We start from the raw sequence: 20,395 nt of genomic DNA on the forward strand, positions 1-20,395 counted from the left end.
GAGGAATAATCACAGGTTAAAGAGGTGTGAATTGTCTCAAGCCAGAACAGTTGCTAGGATTTTGCAAGTCCAGGCCAGATGGTGGTGGGTGGATGTAATGCGACATGAATCCCAGGTCCCGGTTGAGGCCGCACTCATGCGTGCGGAACTTAGCTATAAGTTTTTGCTCGGCAATTCTGCGTTGTCGCGTGTCCTGAAGACTGCCTTGGAGAAAGCTTACCTGGAGATCAGAGGCTGAATGCCCTTGACTGCTGAAGTGTTCCCCGACTGGAAGGGAACATTCCTGCCTCAACAGAGATCTTGGATTCATGTCGCATTACATCCACCCCCCACCATCTGGCCTGGACTTGCAAAACCCTACCAACTGTTCTGGCTTGAGACAATTCACACCTCTTTAACCTGTGATTATTCCTCTCCCTCGATCTGTAATACAGTAAGAAGTCTTACAACACCAGGTTAAAGTCCAACAGGTTTGTTTCAAACACGAGCTTTCGGAGCACGGCTCCTTCTTCAGGTGAGCCGTGGTCACCTGAAGAAGGAGCCGTGCTCCGAAAGCTCGTGTTTGAAACAAACCTGTTGGACTTTAACCTGGTGTTGTAAGACTTCTTACTGTGCTCACCCCAGTCCAACGCCGGCATCTCCACATCGATCTGTAATGATTTGATTACCTGCAAATGCTCGCATTCCAAGCATTGTCCAGCATCTCTGACTTTGTCTATATAAATGTTTCTGGAACTTACCTCGCCATTCACCTGAGGAAGGAGCAGTGCTCCGAAAGCTCGTGTTTGAAACAAACCTGTTGGACTTTAACCTGGTGTTGTAAGACTTCTTACTGTGCTCACCCCAGTCCAACGCCGGCATCTCCACATCCTGGTTTAGATATACATTTATTTGAGCATTACAGATCCCATGCCTGTCTGAAGAGTTCTCCCTGGGCAACACTGCAGCTTCCCTTTCCCAGCTCACCGCCTGCCTGAGGGAAACTTGGTCTTCTCCTTGCATGCCAGGTGCCTGCACAGTTGACATACTAGATCAGGGGTGGGCAAACTACGGCCCGCGGGCCGCATGCGGCCCGCCAAAGGTCTTTATGCGGCCCACCAAGATCAAGTCATTAAAAAAAAAAAATTTTTTTTTTTAAAATTTTTTTTATTATGTTAATGTGGGGGGCTGTTGGGTTACTGGTATAGGGTGGATACGTTGACTTGAGTAGGGTGATCATTGCTCGGCACAACATCGAGGGCCGAAGGGCCTGTTCTGTGCTGTACTGTTCTATGTTCTGTATGAGGCGCCCAGAATCATAACCGGGTGAAGCGCCATTTTTGAAAAGTAGAGATAAAGAGGGCTAAAGGCAGGATGCTGCCGGGGGAAGCGCTGAGGTATATGCCGCACGCTAATTTGTTACAACCGGGACTATTAATACTATGCGGCCCTTTAAAATTGTGAATTTCTGAATGTGGCCCTTGCACGGAAAAGTTTGCCCACCCCTGTACTAGATGCTCCCTACACGATAATTCATTGTCTGTGTAGAGCTGCAGCACGCCTGGCATGTGCTACGTAAATGCAAGGTTTTCCTCATCTGCATCTCAGTCCATACAATCTACAGTGGAGAATGAGGTCATTTGGCCCATTGAGTCTGCACCGACCCTCTGAACACCCACCTAGACTCATTCCCTCTGCCTTATCTCAGCAACTGCACATCTTTGGACCCCAAGGGGTGATTTATCACGGTCAATCCACCTAACCTGTACATCTTTGGACTGTGGGAGGAAACCGGAGCACCCAGAGAAAACCCACCCAGACTCCGCACAGTCACCCGAGGTCGGAATTGAACTTGGAACCCTGACGCAGTGAAGCAACAGTGCTAACCCCTGTCTAGTAGGGAGCATGATGGCCTGAATTTACAGGATCAGCCATGGGTAGCACTGTCGCAACTCTTAGTCAGGAAGTCATACATTCATTCCGATCCAGACACTTTAGTCACAACCTCCAAGCTGACGCCGGTGCAAATTTGAGGCAGGGCTGCACGGTCGTTCAGAGGAGACATTAAACTACCCTCTTGGGTGGGTGTGGAAAACAAATCCCATGGTCAATATTTTGAAGAAGAGCAGGAGAGTTCTCCCCAGTGTCCTGGCCAATATTTATGTGGTTATTTACAGGATCTACCTGTGAGAAAATTCTGCAACCAGAGTTGTACTTCAAAAGTACAGAATTGACTGGAAAGTGCCTTGGGGTATCCTGAATGCAGCTATAAAAAGTCTTTAACGTGTTTTGTTGTTATTTGAGCGTCTCTTAGAGTTGGAGGTTCCCAGATGTTGCCTACTGAGTACAGCATTGCCTGTTTATCTTCTGTCAACCCATTTCACCATCTTTCAATTCACTGCTGAACTTGTAGTTTCCTGTCTGACAGGCTGGTTCATGTGGGAAAGTGGGGGTGGGGGGTGGGAGTACTGTAATGTGCATGAACACACATAACGGTTGGGCTTTTGTGTACTCTGGGAATTCATGGACTCCATGCTCCTGCTTTCAGCTTTTGGAACCAGCACAGCTGGAGGTGGCCTCTTCGGCACGACAAGCACAGCCTCCAATCCTTTCGGTGGCACCTCGGGGACTTTGTTTGGGGGAACCACCTTCACCACGGCCGCCCCTACAGGAACAACCGTGAAATTCAATGTGAGTATACTACGGTGTCGGTACAGAGGGTGTGTGAGTACGATGCGGTCTCAGTACAGAGGGTATGTGAGTACGATGCGGTCTCGGTACAGAGGGTATGTGATTACGATGTGGTCTCGGTACAGAGGGTGTGTGAGTACGATGCGGTCTCGGTACAGAGGGTGTGTGAGTACGATGCGGTCTCAGTAGAGAGGGTATGTGAGTACGATGCGGTCTCGGTAGAGAGGGTGTGTGAGTACGATGTGGTCTCAGTAGAGAGGGTGTGTGAGTACGATGCGGTCTCGGTACAGAGGGTGTGTGAGTACGATGCGGTCTCAGTAGAGAGGGTATGTGAGTACGATGCGGTCTCGGTAGAGAGGGTGTGTGAGTACGATGTGGTCTCAGTAGAGAGGGTATGTGATTACGATGCGGTCTCGGTACAGAGGGTGTGTGAGTACGATGCGGTCTCAGTACAGAGGGTATGTGAGTACGATGCGGTCTCGGTACAGAGGGTATGTGATTACGATGTGGTCTCGGTACAGAGGGTATGTGAGTACGATGCGGTCTCGGTACAGAGGGTATGTGAATACGATGCGGTCTCAGTAGAGAGGGTGTGTGAGTACGATGCGGTCTCGGTACAGAGGGTGTGTGAGTACGATGCGGTCTCAGTAGAGAGGGTATGTGAGTACGATGCGGTCTCGGTAGAGAGGGTGTGTGAGTACGATGTGGTCTCAGTAGAGAGGGTATGTGATTACGATGCGGTCTCGGTACAGAGGGTGTGTGAGTACGATGCGGTCTCAGTACAGAGGGTATGTGAGTACGATGCGGTCTCGGTAGAGAGGGTGTGTGAGTACGATGTGGTCTCGGTACAGAGGGTGTGTGAGTACGATGCGGTCTCGGTACAGAGGGTGTGTGAGTACGATGCGGTCTCAGTAGAGAGGGTATGTGAGTACGATGCGGTCTCGGTAGAGAGGGTGTGAGAGTACGATGTGGTCTCAGTAGAGAGGGTATGTGATTACGATGCGGTCTCGGTACAGAGGGTATGTGAGTACGATGCGGTCTCAGTAGAGAGGGTATGTGAGTACGATGCGGTCTCGGTACAGAGGGTGTGTGAGTACGATGTGGTCTCGGTACAGAGGGTGTGTGAGTACGATGCGGTCTCGGTACAGAGGGTGTGTGAGTACGATGTGGTCTCGGTACAGAGGGTATGTGAGTACGATGTGATCTCAGTACAGAGGGTGTGTGAGTACGATGCGGTCTCGGTACAGAGGGTATGTGAATACGATGCAGTCTCAGTAGAGAGGGTGTGTGAGTACGATGTGGTCTCGGTACCGAGGGTATGAGAGTACGATGCGGTATCGGTACAGAGGGTATGTGAGTACGATGTGGTCTCGGTACCGAGGGTATGTGAGTACGATGCGGTATCGGTACAGAGGGTATGTGAGTACGATGTGGTCTCAGTAGAGAGGGTATGTGAGTACGATGCGGTCTCGGTACAGAGGGTATGTGAGTACGATGCGGTCTCGGTACAGAGGGTATGTGAGTACGATGCGGTCTCAGTAGAGAGGGTGTGTGAGTACGATGCGGTCTCGGTACAGAGGGTGTGTGAGTACGATGCGGTCTCAGTAGAGAGGGTATGTGAGTACGATGCGGTCTCGGTACAGAGGGTATGTGAGTACGATGTGGTCTCGGTACAGAGGGTGTGTGAGTACGATGCCGTCTCGGTACAGAGGGTATGTGAGTACGATGCGGTCTCAGTACAGAGGGTATGTGAGTACGATGCGGTCTCAGTACAGAGGGTATGTGAGTACGATGCGGTCTCGGTACAGAGGGTATGTGAGTACGATGCGGTCTCGGTACAGAGGGTATGTGAGTACGATGCGGTCTCAGTAGAGAGGGTGAGAAAGTGAAAACTTGCACGTTGAGCTGTTCACCTTTTAAAAAACTTATTCTTTCATGAGCTAATGGTATCGCTGGCTGGGACAGTATTTGTTGTCCATCCCCAATCGCCCTTGAACTGAATGGCCATTTCAGAGGCAGTTCAGAGTGAACCAGGGCAGTACAGTGGCACAGTGGTTAGCACTGCTGCCATGGCACCGCGGCCCCAGGTTCGATCCCGGCTCTGGGTCACTGTCTGTGAAACGAAATGTAATGAAAATCGCTTATTGTCATGCGTAGACTTCAAATGAAGTTACTGTGAAAAGCCCCTAGTCGCCACATTCCGGCACCTGTTCAGGGAGGCTGGTACAGGACTCGAACCGTGCTGCTGGCCTGATTGGTCTGCTTTAAAAGCCAGCAGCCCAGTGAGCTAAACCAGCCCCAATGGAGCTAAACCAGCCCTAATGTGTGGAGTTTGCACATTCTCCCCGTGTTTGCGTGGGTTTCACCCCCACAGCCCAAAGATGTGCAGGTTAGGTGGATTGGTCACGCTAAATTGCCCCTTAATCGGAAAAAATGAATTGGGTACACTAAATTTTTTTTTTAAAAGAGTGAACCACATTGCTGTGGGTCTGGAGTCGCATGTAGGCCAGACCGGGTAAGGATGGCAGATTTCCTTCCTTGAAGTGCGTCAGTGAACCAGATGGGTTTTTACAACAATCAATGATTCATGGCTTTGACAGAGTCATTGGACTCGAAACGTTAGCTCTTTTCTCTCCCTACAGATGCTGCCAGACCTGCTGAGATTTTCCAGCATTTTCCCTTTCGTTTCAGATTCCAGCATCCGCAGTAATTTGCTTTTATTCATCGTCACCATTGCTTTATATTCCAAATTTATTAATTCAATTTAAATATCACTGTGATGGGAGTTGAATTGTTATCCCCAGATCATGAGTTTGGGTCTATCTCCACTATCTCCCCAAGCTTTCCAGTGCTTTAAGTGGGGTAAATTGGATGCTGTGCAGATTGGTGGGGGAGAGAAAGGAATTGTCGTGGATATTTATTTCTGTGCTAGTGTTCTACAGCCCATGACCGAGCGCCACTTGTTGGCACTCTGTAGTAAAATACATGTTAATCTTGTTCTGATGAGGATGCCTACAGCCACGTTATTCTGAGAGCAATGGAAACTGGAGCAATGGAGGGTCTGGTTTAGCTCACTGGGCTAAATCGCTGGCTTTTAAAGCAGGCCACCAGCACGGTTCAATTCCTGTACCAGCCTCCCCGGACAGGCGCCGGAATGTGGCGACTAGGGGCTTTTCACAGTAACTTCATTGAAGCCTACTCGTGACAATAAGCGGTTTTCATTTCATTTCATTTTTCAACTTCGGAACTGGCTAATGGGGCATTTTAATAATTGCTGCACCGCAACTGGTGTGAGATTGAGAGCAGGAAGGGCTGAGCAATGTGAGCTTGGCCAGCTCTGCCAGCCAACCATTGTGGTACTGAGAGATTTGAGCTAGCAGGTCCCAGCTTCAATCAGCAGACTCTCTACAGCCAAGATATATGGGGCGGTTTGGCATGTGGAATTTATTTAGATTTTAGTTGCTCTAAACTCCATACGTTATCGCATCCAAGTGCCCTGCTGCATTAACTTTACTGTTATTGTTTGCTTTTCGTATGCCTGCAGCCCCCAACAGGCACAGACACCATGGTGAAGTCTGGAGTCAGCACCAACATTAGTACCAAACACCAGTGTATCACAGCCATGAAGGAGTATGAGACCAAGTCACTGGAGGCAAGTATTATTGTGGAGACTCTGATCAGAATAACAGTTATTGGTCATGTATAGTATTACAATTCTCATAAAGGCCCATCGCTTGATATCAACGTAATGAAACCTGATTTCACTCTTTAAAACTTTAAAGAGTCAACTAAAATCAACGCACTTCAAATATTAACAATGCTTCAAATCAAATGATAAATTTCACTGTTGAAGGTTGATAGAACAAAGATATGTCTCACGGTTCGAAGCTCTCTCATCACTTGCCATACAAATGTGACACCGCACGCAATGTCCGCCTTTCCCAGCCATCTTCCTGTAGTGAGACCACTCACTTCCCACGCAATGGATTTGCCCCTCCAATTGCTTTCGCTGGCAGCTAAATTCTACCCCAAGTTCCTGGATGCACTCCACACCCAAACAGCACTCACTTGCAGAAAACCTCCGCAGCGACTTGTGGACAGTTTTGATGACACACAGTCCCCAGAGACTCTCCCTCCAACCCCTTTAAAACGGTCAGAGTGGTTTTCGCAAAGCTCCAATGAGGGTCTTGTCCAATTCATTATTCCGGTTCTCCCTGTCTCCAGCTCGCAGTTCTTGCTGTGCAACAAGCAGAGTAACACAAGTCACTGCTCGTGGGCGGCACGGTGGCACAGTGGTTGGCAATGCTGCCTCAGAGTGCCAGATACCTAGGTTCAATTCCGGCCTTGGGTGACTGTGTGGAGTTTGCATGTTCACCCCGTTTCTGCGCAGGTCTCCTCCGGGTGCTCATAATAATCCCAGGCCAGTGGCTAGGGTACTGGACCAAAACCCCAATATTTTAGTTTCATTGTAAGACTGGCCGGAAATAATAATAAATCCAGGAGTGATTGCATGAAAAATAAGGGGTGGATGGTTATTTTTAAAATAAGACTTTATTATAAATGCAATATCACCTTTTTTTTGCGGGCCCCTCAAGGCTGTGTACTCAGCCCCCTACTATACTCCCTATACACACACGGCTGTGTGGCAAAATTTGGCTCCAACTCTATCTACAAGTTTGCTGATGACCATAGTGGGTTGGATCTCGAACAACGATGAGTCAGAATACAGGAGGGAGATAGAGTACCTATTGGAGTGGTATAACGACAATAATCTCTTCTTCAGCGTCAGCAAAACTAAAGAGCTGGTCATTGACTTCAGGAAACTCGTACACACCCCTGTCTGCATCAACAGGGCCGAGGTGCAGATCATAGATCATAGAATTTACATTGCCGAAGATGGTTAACAGCTTAAAGTTCCTAGGTATACACATCACCAGCAATCTGTCCTGGTCCACCCATAGCGACACTACGACCAAGAAAGCACAACAGCGCCTATACTTCCTCATGAAACTAAGGAAATTCGTCATGTCCACATTGACTCTTGCCAAATTTTACCGATGCACCACAGAAAGCATCCTATCTGGCTGCATCGCAGCCTGGTATGGCATTGGGAAGCAGGCTAGCACAGTGGTTAGCACTATTGCTTTGCATCTTCGGGGTCCCTGGTTCGATTCCCACTTGGATCACTGTCAATGTGGAATCTGCACGTTCTCCCCGTGTCTGCGTGGGTTTCCTCCGGGTGCTCCGGTTTCCTCCCACTTCCTGTTAGGTGAATTGGGCATTCTGAATTCTCCCTTTGTGTACTGAACAGACGCTGGAGTGTGGTGACTAGGGGATTTTCACAGTAACTTCATTGCCGTGTAGTAAGTCTACTTGTGACACTAATAACGATTATTATCTGAAACCAATTTTGTATTGATAGATTTGAAGCACATTCGTATTCCCAAAACTGTTGTACTGGGAAATGAGCTTGTGTTCTGGTCCAGTAACATTCCCAGTCCAGTAACATTTTCACTACACTACCTCACTCTCCAGCATACTCAATTGACTGATCTCAGCAGCTCTGAGCTAAAGGATAGGGGAATAAATCAGGTAGGATTCCTGATCACTGGCTGCTTATTCTCCCCAGTTAACTCTCTCTCTTTGTGTGATCTTGCTTTGTCCAGGAGTTGCGTCTGGAGGATTACACGGCAGGCCGCAAGGGGCCACAGGCCCCTCTTGGGGGAGGTGGCGGTTTGTTTGGCACCTCGACTGCTACATGCAGCGCTGGCACTGGGCTGTTTGGCGCTACACCTGCCAACCCGGCCGGAGGATTCAACTTTGGACAGAACAAAACAGGCTTTGGAGCAAGTGAGTTGAGTGATTGTTTGGAATGGACTGCAGCCTGGTGTGTTGCAGACTGGGGAGCTCGTTTTGGGGATATTTGGGAGGGAGGGGGTGGCATTACAAGTATCAGAGTACTGAGGGCTAAAGTGACAGTTAGGTCTGAAGCCCGTACAATATGGATGTGCAGCATTAGTGCTTTAATTCATTCTCTCCAGATGCTGACAGTGATGGTGCTGTTGTTTATACCCAGTCCAAGTTAGTCCCTTGTACTTTTCACATTTGCCATTTATCCAGCTCCGAAGAGAGTGTCAGGAGGATGTTTGACCATTACAGGGGTGATCGCAGCAGAGAGGGGATCCGGTGGCACCTCAACTTATCCAGAGCTCTGCTGTTCATGTCCTTACTCACCTCCATCACCCCCCACCACCATCCAGTACACACTGGCCCTTCATTGGGGATTTTTATGTTGGGTTTGTTCATTATAATCAAAGCATCTGTGTCACTGCTGCACACAACCCTACCCCCGTCCCTATCATCCTGGCCTCAGACATGTGAGATATCACTGTGGCGATTCTCGGGGCAACCTGCCCATTCCCCCTGTGCTGCCCCCCTTCCAAGGTGCAAATCAGGCAGTGATTGCCCCCTGTGCATGTGGGACAAGAGACCTCACTGGGGAGATGCTGCGGGACTTGCTGACACACTTTTTCCATCAGTGAGTGGGATCGGGGGTGAGGACCTCCAACAATCCCTGAGGAGCTGTTGCATGTTGAGCAGTTTTAACTAAGTAGGTGCTGCATTAGTGCCAAGGGCAGCACCATAGTAAACCGGGGTAAGATTTGTCCTGGGCCAAATCCCTCCGTCAAACAACAGTGACTGTCTTTCTGGGTCTTGCTGCATCTGAAAAATAATCTGTCCACCTCACTACATACCCGGAACCAATCAGTACAATCCAGAATATTTGCAATGTTTAAAGGTACACACGCTTGCTCTTTCATTTGATAATTTCATTGCAAAATTTGTTTATTTTCCTAGATTTCTATAGTGTAAAGCCCAAGGTGAAATAGCTTGCCCTTTTTCAGTATTCTGACAGAGTCTGGTTAAGCCAGCTGCCTCTTGCCCAGTCATTGGTTGGTTCTCTGTGGATGATGCTGGGAAGGCCGGCTCGTGCCCATCCTGAATTTCCTGAGGGCATCGAGTCAGTCAGGTTACTGTGGGCCTGGAGTCACGTATAGACACAGACCGAGTCGGGACATCGGGTTTCCACCCCTGAAGGACACGGGTGAACCAGACTTTTTTTTTGACCATCTGTCAGATTCATCGTCACCTGTACCGGCTTTTAATTTCGGATTTTCTTAACCCTGTCCAAATTCTCAAACCGTCCGCATTGGGATTTGACAATTCTGGGTTACTAGCCCCGGTTTCTGGGTTATTGGAACAGTAGCGTAACCACCAAACACTTGTTACCCCCTCACTAAAAATGGACTGGACTGATTGAGGGGGCATCATGCATTTTATTTTTTAAAGTATGTACGCCATCTTTTATAAAACGCTATTTGAGTTTTCTCTCCTTTGCTGAAGGCTGTGATGTTTGGGGCGGGTGTCAGAGCTCTGTCTCTAGCACGGTTCCTTGCAGTTACTCGTGGCGAGCTACCTGTACCCATGGGCTCCCCAGATGTCGATTTGTCTCCTTTGTTGCCGCTTTTAGTTGTGTTGTAAATTCTTTTTTTTTTTAAAATCAAACATTGAACGAGTGACTTCCTTTCCTCAGACACTGGTCTCCTTTCCCAAGTGGGTGTGCTGGGGACAGTCAGTGGGTCCAGTCTTCAGAAAACAGGTAGGGACTTTCATCGTGAGATTTGAAAAGCTTTGATGACAGCCGAGACCAGGTAGTGGTTCGGTCATTTTACAGGAAGCATAAATACGTTGCACGATTGCGCTGGAAGCATTTGCTAATCACCAGCAAAAGCTGGAATTCCTTTGGGGTCCAGCTCCTCTTTTCCTATTTACACCCCCCTCCTCCATTGACAGTTTTGGCTCCTTTGCAAAGGAGCGTCCTGTGCGCACAGCCAGCTATGTGACTGCTCTCTTTCCCCGTCCAGTGTGGCCATTGTTTCCAGAGCCTTCAGGACAGGTGTGGCCAGTCTGTTCGATAGTGACTTGCAGTGCCCCATCTTTCACTTCTGCCTGCTGTCCCTGTGCATGCACCTATCATTGTCTCCAACTACTAGGAGTGACCATGGTGTACACAATTTGACACTCTTGTTATCACAACTCTTAACAGTTATGTCCCACGTGCCTTTTACAAACTGTGTGCATGTGGTTTTGTATCCTGTGGGATGGACAGAGAGTAACCCCAGGAGTTGCTGGACTAGAAGATGTTCAAGGAGCATATCCTTCTGTGGAATTTGAAAGTGTTTGGCGGGTTTGGAAATTAAAGGAGCCATCACAGATAGGAATAGTGAGGAAGCTTTCTGACCCAACAGCTCTGATGTGCAAGAGTTATGCACTCCTCTTGTCCAACCCAGCTTTATATGGAGCAGAGGTCTGCGTATGTTTAACGGTGGGGGAAAGAGCCAGGCCTGGGGTGAGCTGACAGATTTGAGAAAGGAGCAGAACTTGATTAACAGGAAATCTCCCCTTTCCAAACATTTATTTTTGCTTAAAATTCACCCCAGTTATCCCCAAGAGGGGTATGGTGGGCAGTCCGTTTGTTACAGTTGAGTGGTTTACTAGGCCAGCTCAGAGGGACATTAATAGTTAATCATGTTGTGCTGGACTGGAGTCACATTGAGGCTGAGACTGGGTAAGGGCAGCAGGTGTTGAGTGAATGGAGCAGCAGTAAATGCTGTATGAATGGACATGAAGCTTTACGTATCCTATCACCGTGGGGTGCCAGTTTATGTTGCATTTTGATACCTCCTACGCTGCTGTAGAGCTAAAAGACTCTCCCAGTGGCGCCCTTGATGGGAGTGGGGAGAAAGAGGAAGGTTCACAGTGACTATAGCATTGGCTGCCATCAACCATAATTTCAGAAAGGATTTAATCTCTCCCTCTACCAACTAGGTAACTGGTGGTTTCTGATAACTCCGAGAGGGCGCAATGGGTATATTGGAGGGTTAAAACAACCCGGCACCCTTACTGGACAGGAAAACTGGCTCCTTCCAGCTCAGGGCTGTCCACAATTTATCGTATTGCACTGGGTTTGTTGTATTTTATGGTATCGGAACTCCCCACCCCTTGGATGGGAAACACGTACACACTGAAGTGGAGCTTGAATTTTGTACCTGTTACATGCAGCTGCCCCAAACAGGCGTTGCCTGGTTGACGCCCTTAAAGGGTAGCAAAACTTGGATCAATAAATAGTTTAGGCACATCTTGGCACGGTCCCTTCTATCGTCTCCCACAAGGACACTAATGCAGTTGATGGCCACTTTAATGACAACGTTAAACAGATTTTCCTTGAATGTTACCATGCACTACAGGATGGTGTGTTATGGAGGTGATGAACATTGGCAGGCGTACATCATTCAGTCCTTCAACCCTACTTCACCATCCAGTAAGCTCATGGCTGATGTTCAACCTCTGCCCGACCATCCGGCAATGTCCTCACATTCCTTGATTCCCGTACTTTGCAAGAATCACTTGATCTTACTCTTGAATAAACGGAATGACCGAGTGTCCGCAACTCTCTGCAATAGAGAACGCCACAAAGATTCTCATCCCGCAAAAGGCATTTCACCTGCTCTCAGGGGCTGACACCCTGTGTTCCGGACTCTCCTGTCTAGATGTAGCTAACCCTGTATATATGTTTGTGGGAGGCTTGTCTGTTGCGTGTTTTGTTTTTTTACAGAAAATGCAACAGCTGCAGTCAAGCTACAAGTGGAGAGGCAAGTCTGTGCTGCGGTGGAAACCTGTTTGAAAGTACCTCTGCTGGAGGGGGGGAGGGGGGGGGGGGGGGGGGGAGGTTTGAGGGTTGTGGGATGACTGCCAACTGCAAGAAGGTCTGGGGGAGGAGGTGAAACCCACTGGGCATGGATGACCTACAGCGGTTGGTTATCTCGCCAACCTGTTGTCGCGTGCCGTCAGTCTCCATTGATGTTAGCGTGTCTGTGTTTCAGGTACTGGCGCTTTTGGCACAACCACAGGCGGCCTCTTTGGTCAGGCACAGCCGCAGGCCAACACCGGCCTCTTCGGGAGCAAGCCCTTCGGACTGGCCACCACTACGCAGAGCACCGGCTTCGGTTTTCCCACTGCAAACACCCTGGGTCAGCCCAACACCAGCAGCATGGTAAGGGCATTGAGAGTGCAGAGAAGGCTGTGTGCCCTGTGCTCATTCCACCCACAGGCCACTGCAGCTTTGTGACCCGAGAGGGTGAAGTTACGCGGACAGGTTGTACAGACCAGGCCTGTATTCGAGCACGGGATGATCTAACTGCAGAATTTATGATGATTAAAGGATTTGATAGTTTTTCTCTATCGATTAGGGGCAGCAGGGTAGCATGGTGGTTAGCATAAATGCTTCACAGCTCCAGGGTCCCAGGTTCGATTCCCGGCTGGGTCACTGTCTGTGTGGAGTCTGCACGTCCTCCCCCTGTGTGCGTGGGTTTCCTCCGGGTGCTCCAGTTTCCTCCCACAGTCCAAAGATGTGCGGGTTAGGTGGATTGGCCATGCTAAATTGCCCGTAGTGTGCTAATAAAAGTAAGGTTAAGGGGGGGGGGGTTGTTGGGTTACGGGTATAGGGTGGATACGCGGGTTTGAGTAGGGTGATCATGGCTCGGCACAACATTGAGGGCCGAAGGGCCTGTTCTGTGCTGTACTGTTCTATGATCCTATTTGCTCCAGTTGGGGACGTTCTGATCAAGGGAGCAGGACCTTAAAAATGGAGCCAGGTCATTCTGGGGGGTGCCAGGGAGCCCTACACACACAGGAGCGGGAATCTGGAACTCACTCCCTCAAAAAGCTGCTCAGCCTGTGGAGCAATCTGAAATTTCAAAAGTGCAATTAATAGATTTTTACACGGCAAAATACTGCAGATGTCAGGAATAAGAACAAAAAAATACAGTAAATACAAAGACAACGTCGCTTCGCATCTCTGATCCTTCATCAGAACTGGGAACACTCAGCGATGTACCAGCAAGGCAGGAAAAGACGCGGGGCGGGGGGGTGTTTGCACAGAAGAGGCTATTTTCTCCAAGGGCTTATCCAATACACTTCTGAGAACCGCAATTGAATCTGCCTCACTCCTGGGCAGTGCATTCCAGATCAGAACCGCTATGGCTGTTGGTTCCCTTTTAGATCATCCTAAATCTGTATCTTCTGGCTTCCATTGGGAAGAATCCCTTACTCAGCCCAGATCCCTAATGTTTTCAGCAACTTTATCAAATCCTCTCCAATGCCCTCATATCCTCAACGTGCGCTGCCCCAAATTGGACACGCTGCTGCAGTTGAGGCTGAACCAGTGTTTTGTAAAGGTTCCTTGCTTTTCTATCCTATGCCCTATTTAAGAAGTCCATTTATGTCATTGGTCACTTTTTCAACCTGCCCGACCACCTTCAGTTGCACCCCGAGGTCCCTCAGCTCCTGCACACCCTTCAGAATTGTACCCTTTGTTTTATTTTGCCTCTTTGTTGTTCTTCTAAAAGTGAATCACTTTGCATTTCTCTGTATTAAATTGAACCTGCCCCTCGCCCGCCCATTCCACCAGCTACCTGTGCTTGCAGGTCACCGCCCTTGCTAGTTATCATACATTGCTGCAGACTCAGTGGACCAAAGGTCTCTTCTGCACTGTATCATTCTGTGCAGTGGGACTGGATCACTTGTTCTTGCAGAGAGCTAGCATAGATACAAAAGGCTGAATGGCCTCCTGCATTGTAACCGGTCTGTAAAGTGCTTTATGGAATCCCAGGTTTATGAGAGGTGCTGTAGAAATGCAAGTTCTGTCTCCCAGCACTAACCTAACCCTTTGCTCTGCAGAGTTTATTTGGAACTGCCCCAGTCACACAGACAGGTGGGATCTTTGGAACCAACACCAACACCAGTACCGGCAGTACATTTGGTGCAGGGGGTGGCCTCTTTGGCACTGCCAATGCTCCTTTCAACAATGTAAGTACCAGGTTATTGGAGGTTTTCAAAACCGTTTGATCCATGACCATCCTGGAATGAGTAAAGTAAATGGTTCAATCCCTTGATTCTGACAATCAATGAAATTCGTAGAATTAAAAAGCTTGTTTAAATTGTATAAAACCTTGATTATACCACACTTGGAGTACTGGGCACAGTTTTGATCTCCATAAAAAGGATGTAAGAGGCACTGGAAGGGATGTAATTCTGAGGCTGTATAAGGCTCTGGTCAGACCCCATTTGGAGTATTGTGAGCAGTTTTGGGCCCTGTATCTAAGGAAGGATGTGCTGGCCTTGGAAAGGGTCCAGAGGAGGTTCACAAGAATGATCCCTGGAATGAAGAGCTTGTCGTATGAGGAGCGGTTGGGGAATCTGGGTCTGCACTCGTTGGAGTTTAGAAGGATGAGGGGGGATCTTTTTGAAACTTGCATGATGCTGAGAGGCTTAGAGTGGACGTGGAGAGGAAGTTTCCAGTCTTAGGAAATCCGACTAAAGGGACAATCCTTTAAAACCGAGATGAGGAAGAATTTCTTCAGCCAGAGGGAGGTGAATTTGTGGAACCCTTTGCCGCAGAAGGCTGTGGAATCCAAATCATTGAGTGTCTTTAAGACAGAGATAGATAGGTTCTTGATTAAGGGGTTATGGGGAGAAGGCAGGAGAATGGGGGTCTGAAAAATATCAGCCATGATTGAATGGTGGAGCAGACTCGATGGGCCGAATGGCATAACTCTGTTCCTATGTCTTATGGCAAAGGTGAATACCAGAACTGAAGTGAAACGTAGCACAGTGGTTAGCACTGTGCTTCACAGCTCCAGGGTCCCAGGTTTGATTCCCGGCTTGTGTCACTGTCTGTGCGGAGCCTGCACGTTCTCCCCGTGTCTGTGTGGGTTTCCTCCGGGTGCTCCGGTTTCCTCCCACAGTCCAAAGACGTGCTGTTAGGTGAATTAGACATTCTGAATTCTCCGTGTACCCAAGCTGGTGCCGGAAAGTGGCGACTGGGGGCTTTACACAGTAACTTAATTGCAGTGTTAATGTAAGCCTACATGTGACAACAAATACATTTTTTAACTGTTAAAAGATTGAATAGGCTGAAATGCTTATGACGGAAACAGAATACGTTGTAGGAGGGGCTGCATGATAGATGTCTTTAAAATGATGTACGGGTTCCATAGGGTAGATGTAGAGAAGATGTGTCCACTTGTCATGGACACCAGAACTAGGGACCTGATGTTTGTTCGTTCATCAGATACGGGCATCGCTGGCTAGACCAGCATTTATTGCCCAGCCCTATTAAATCCAACGTGGAATTCCGGAGAAACATCTTTACTCAGTGGTGAAGATGCGGAACTTACTACCACAGTGAGTGATTAAGATTGATTGAACGAGGCAGAAATAGAAGGATATGCCGGGAGGAAGGTGTGGAGGCGGCTTGAATGGAGCATTGGTATATCCTGTTGGGATGAGGGTTGAGGAGAGCATGATGTGCTTTGACCTGGGTAGCCTACAGGGATAGCAATGCCAGTGCTGCAGTATCTGGAGGTTGGTGAGAATTTGGGTGATAGAGAATTGGTCATTGCGCAGTTTTCTCATTAACCAGACTGTAAAATAGGATGGTGTACCGTGGGCAGAGGGGGTAGAACTGGATTGAATAGTCTGTTGGTAAACTGTATTTTCTTCTCTCTTCCCCCCCCCCCCCTTCCACAGACCCTGTTTGCTAACAAACCCGCTGGATTTGGAGTAGCCACGACGAGTGCTTCCACCTTCGGTGCAGCCGGTGCTGGACTGTTTGGTACCAAGCCCAACCTGACGATCGGAGCCGTCGCCAATACTTCAAACTTCGGCGGTGAGAGTAACGCTCCCCTCGTTCCAATTTCTGTTCCCCTTGCTGGCTAGAGTTTAGAAGGAACATAGAATTCCTACAGTGCAGAATGAGGCCATTTGGCCCGTCAACCTCTGAAAGACCACCCTAACCTAGGCCCATTCCCTAGTCCTATCCCTGTAACCCAACCTAGCCCGCACATCTTTGGACACTAAGGGAGGGGGGAACCGAAGCACCCGGAGGAAACCCACGCAGACACTGGGAGAACATGCAGACTCGTGTTAAGGCTAGGAATCCTTTTCCATTGGAAGCAGCCTACTATCTCTGTTTCCAGGGAATTTCACAAGAATTATTACACAGCACGGTGGCACAGTGGGTTAGCCCTGCTGCCTTACGGTGGTGAGGTCCCAGGTTCGATCCCGGCTCTGGGTCCGACTCCGTGTGGAGTTTGCACGTTCTCCCCGTGTCTGCGTGGATTTCGCCCCCACAACCCTAAGATGTGCAGGGTAGGTGGATTGGCCACGCTAAATTGACCCTTAATTGGAAAAAATTAATTGGGTACTCTAAATTTATTTAATAAAAGAATTATTACACTGCTGAAGGACGATATTTGACCCATTGGTCTGCACCATAGTGCCATTTTCCTGGCAACTCTGCATGTTCTCCGTTTCCAAATAACAGTGTAATTTCCTTTTGAAAACCTTCGTATAACCTGCCTCCACCACACACTCGAGCAATGCATTGCAGGCCGTAGCCACTTGCTGCGTGGAAGAGCTGTTACTCTTCTAACTTTTGCTTCTGCAAATTACTTTAAGTCTGTGCTCCCTCGTTACTTTCTCTCTGCCTACCCTGCCCGGATCTCTCCAATCTCTCCTCCGCCCTCTCCAAGGACAATAGTCCCAAATTCTCCAATCAATCTTCATAACTGAAGTGCCTCCTTCCTGGATCCGTTTTTGTGAATCTTTTCACCTGTTTCGAGTCCATATGACTCTTTGGAAGGATTTCTTTGCTCCTGTTCTCCCTTCAAAGTTGTACCTTTTATATTGTCTCTGTTTTACCCCTCAAAATGAATCACTTCACATTTCTCTGTATTGAAAATGCCTGCCAATTCCACTGGCGTATCTGTGTCCATTAGAAGATGTGCTCCGTGCACCAGGGTCTACGGCGTTAATATATTTATCAGGAGAAGAAGAGGCAACACTGTCCCTTGAGGAATTACAAACCTTCCGGCAACCTGAATAACATCTACTAACCATTACTACAATTAAAGCAAAATACTGTGGAGGCTGGATGTGGACTTGAGACGTTAACAGTTTCTCTCTATAGATGCTGCCAGACCTGCTGAGTATTGTTTCGTGTCACTCAGCTGATTTCATATCTTTGTTGCTACTGCCCCTTTTATTCCACCCCTCTGCTCACCGATTTCATACTAGGTCCTGTTCTTCTATCACCCCTCTGCTCACTGCTCGCTATGTTGGTTCCGAGTCAGGCAATGCCTTGAGTTTAAAAATATTTTCAAATCACTCCATGGCCTTTCCCGATCCGATCTCTGATCTCCAGCCCTACAATCTGCACCCATTTCAGCGATGCTCCAGTTCTGGCCTCTTGAGCATCCGCACTTTGAATAATTTTACCGTTGGCAGCCCTGTCTTAGCTGCCTGGGCTCTAAGGTCTGGAGTTCCCTCCCTAAACCTCTCCACCTATATCTCACTTTCCTCCTTTAAGATATTCCTTAAAACCTAACACTTTGAGCTTTTTGCGACCTCCTAATATCCCCTCGTATGGTTCGATGTCATCTTTTGTTTTGTAATGCTCTTGTGAGGCACCTTGGGAATTCTGGTGTTAAAGGTACCGTCTCAATGGAGGTTGTTGTTTATCTCGACCCAGCATCACACAGACACACACTTCCCGTAAAGCTAATGTAACCTTACTGAGATTCAGCACACAGCTAATTTGGGATTTTGTCACCATCTCTTCCTTTTAAAATGCTGATAAGTGTTCATGGTCAATAGGTTCCACATCTGAATGGCTCCTGACTGTCCAGGCCTGCTGGCTGCTTGGTCACTATAGAATCTCAGCAGCCAACTGCACAGTTTAAATCTCTGCCCCCGTTAGTATGTCCTTTTTGCTGTAACAAACATGTCTGCGCCACTGAGTGCGAATTACTGGGCCCTGATGCCACCGTGTAAATGCGTACGAGACGACAATGGTTTAATTGAAAGCTGGCTGATTGTGACTTGCTGCTTTGGATCCAATTTTCCAGGTTTTGGAGCGAATGCAGCAACAGGTAGTCTGTTCGGGACGAAACCGACAGCAGGAGCCCTGGGAACTACGCTTGGAGGTGGATTCGGATCAGGTGTGTTGTTAAGCGGGTCAAATTTACACGGAGGGAAATTTGGAGAGAGGTGTCAGAAATTTACTTCCTGCCCCACAACCCCCCCTCCCTAAAACAGGAAAATGGATCAGCAGTGCCCTTGGATACGAGCTGGCCGACATGAAGCCATTGCTGATCACAGCTGAGCTTATTCTAGGAAGCAGTTAAAAGCTAATCTGTACCTCAACTCATTGACCGAACATTGCTCCACATCCCTTGACACCTTGATTGGTGTTCCCTGTAACATTTTGCTGCTTTATTTCCTGGCGCGCAATACCATTAAATTTGTTTGCATGGTGACTCCAAGCACCGTATTTAACACTGCACTGGCCTTGTGTGGTACCTTACAGGTGGCTGTGCACATTAGCAGAATCATTGATTCTTATGTCATGTGAGAGTACCTTTAAGAGGAGGGTTTTTATTATGCAGTGATATCAGAGAGTGGGTGGAGCTGGGCTGTCTGTCAGCTTTTTACTTTTGTTTTAGGCTGTTTGCTGCAGGGTGTGTTTTAGTTTTGTTTTCAGTGTTGGAGCTGAAGCCAGACAGAGCAGGTGTACTGCTGTTCTCTCTGCCATGAAAAGACTATCTCTTGATCATTTGGTGAATTCAGAATTATAAATGTTCTCAGTAGTGAATGTAAACCTGGTGAGCTTCTGTTAAAATGTGTTTCTTTTGTCTTCTGGATGTTGTTTGGGAAGTTATTAAGGATTACTTAGTGTTGTATTCTTTGGGGGTTGTATTTGAATTAATGGTTGCTAAGATGCTCACTGTATGTTTTAAAAAGGTTAACTTGAGTTCATAGAATAAACATAGTTTTGTTTTAAAAGTACTTTTCCATTTCTGCTGTCCCACACCTGTAGTGTGGGCCGTGTGCTCCCCATACCACAATCTATTAAAAGTTGTGGGTCAGGTGAACTCCATGATACACTTTGGGATTCTTTAAATCGTGGCTCATAACACTTGCCCAACAAATAACTTATCAATTTCTGTCCTGAAAGTTACAACTGACGCCAAATTATTTTTGAGAGTTCCAGACTTCGACTCTCCTTTGTGAAGAAAGTGGCTTCGTAACATCACCCCTGAAAGGCCTGACTCTACTTTTACAGCCACTCCTCTCTGTCTCTCTCTGTGCGTGCCTCTCTGTCTCTGTGTGTTTCTCTCTCTCTGTGTGTGTGTCTGTGTCTGTGTCTGTGTCTGTGTGTGTGTCTGTGTGTGTGTCTCTGTGTGTGTCTCTGTGTCTGTGTGTGTGTGTGTCTCTGTGTGTCTCTGTGTGTGTCTGTGTCTCTGTGTGTCTCTGTGTGTCTCTGTGTGTGTCTCTGTGTGTCTCTGTGTGTGTCTGTGTGTGTCTGTGTGTGTCTGTGTGTGTCTGTGGGTGTCTGTGTGTGTCTGTGAGTGTGGTCTGTGTGTGTCTGTTGTGTCTGTGTGTCTGTGGGTCTGTGTGTCTGTGTGTCTCTGTGTGTTTCTGTGTGTCTCTGTGTCTGTGTGTGTGTGTGTGTTGTCGCGTGTGTGTGTGTCTCGTGTGTGTCTCTGATGTGTGTCTGTGGGGTGTGTGTGTGTCCGTGTGTTGTGTGTCTGTGTGTGTGTGT

General features: G+C 48.1%; 1 protein-coding gene across 9 annotated transcripts in view; it reads left to right on the forward strand.

Moving 5' to 3' along the window:
• nup98 (nucleoporin 98 and 96 precursor) overlaps positions 1 to 20,395 on the forward strand; it is a 126,345-nt gene that overhangs the window by 19,005 nt on the left and 86,945 nt on the right. For 7 of the 9 annotated variants that reach the window (XM_038819057.1, XM_038819054.1, XM_038819056.1 and 4 more), the window contains exons 5-12: positions 2,528 to 2,670; positions 6,215 to 6,322; positions 8,337 to 8,520; positions 10,265 to 10,330; positions 12,615 to 12,784; positions 14,470 to 14,598; positions 16,321 to 16,459; positions 18,699 to 18,791. In XM_038819057.1, the coding sequence (XP_038674985.1) occupies positions 2,528 to 2,670; positions 6,215 to 6,322; positions 8,337 to 8,520; positions 10,265 to 10,330; positions 12,615 to 12,784; positions 14,470 to 14,598; positions 16,321 to 16,459; positions 18,699 to 18,791 (1,032 nt within the window). The remainder of the gene's footprint in view (positions 1 to 2,527; positions 2,671 to 6,214; positions 6,323 to 8,336; positions 8,521 to 10,264; positions 10,331 to 12,614; positions 12,785 to 14,469; positions 14,599 to 16,320; positions 16,460 to 18,698; positions 18,792 to 20,395) is intronic. The other 2 variants (XM_038819060.1, XM_038819061.1) reach the window with 1 other exon arrangement.

Source organism: Scyliorhinus canicula, chromosome 14, assembly GCF_902713615.1.
Source record: "Scyliorhinus canicula chromosome 14, sScyCan1.1, whole genome shotgun sequence".
Lineage (NCBI taxonomy): Eukaryota > Metazoa > Chordata > Chondrichthyes > Carcharhiniformes > Scyliorhinidae > Scyliorhinus > Scyliorhinus canicula.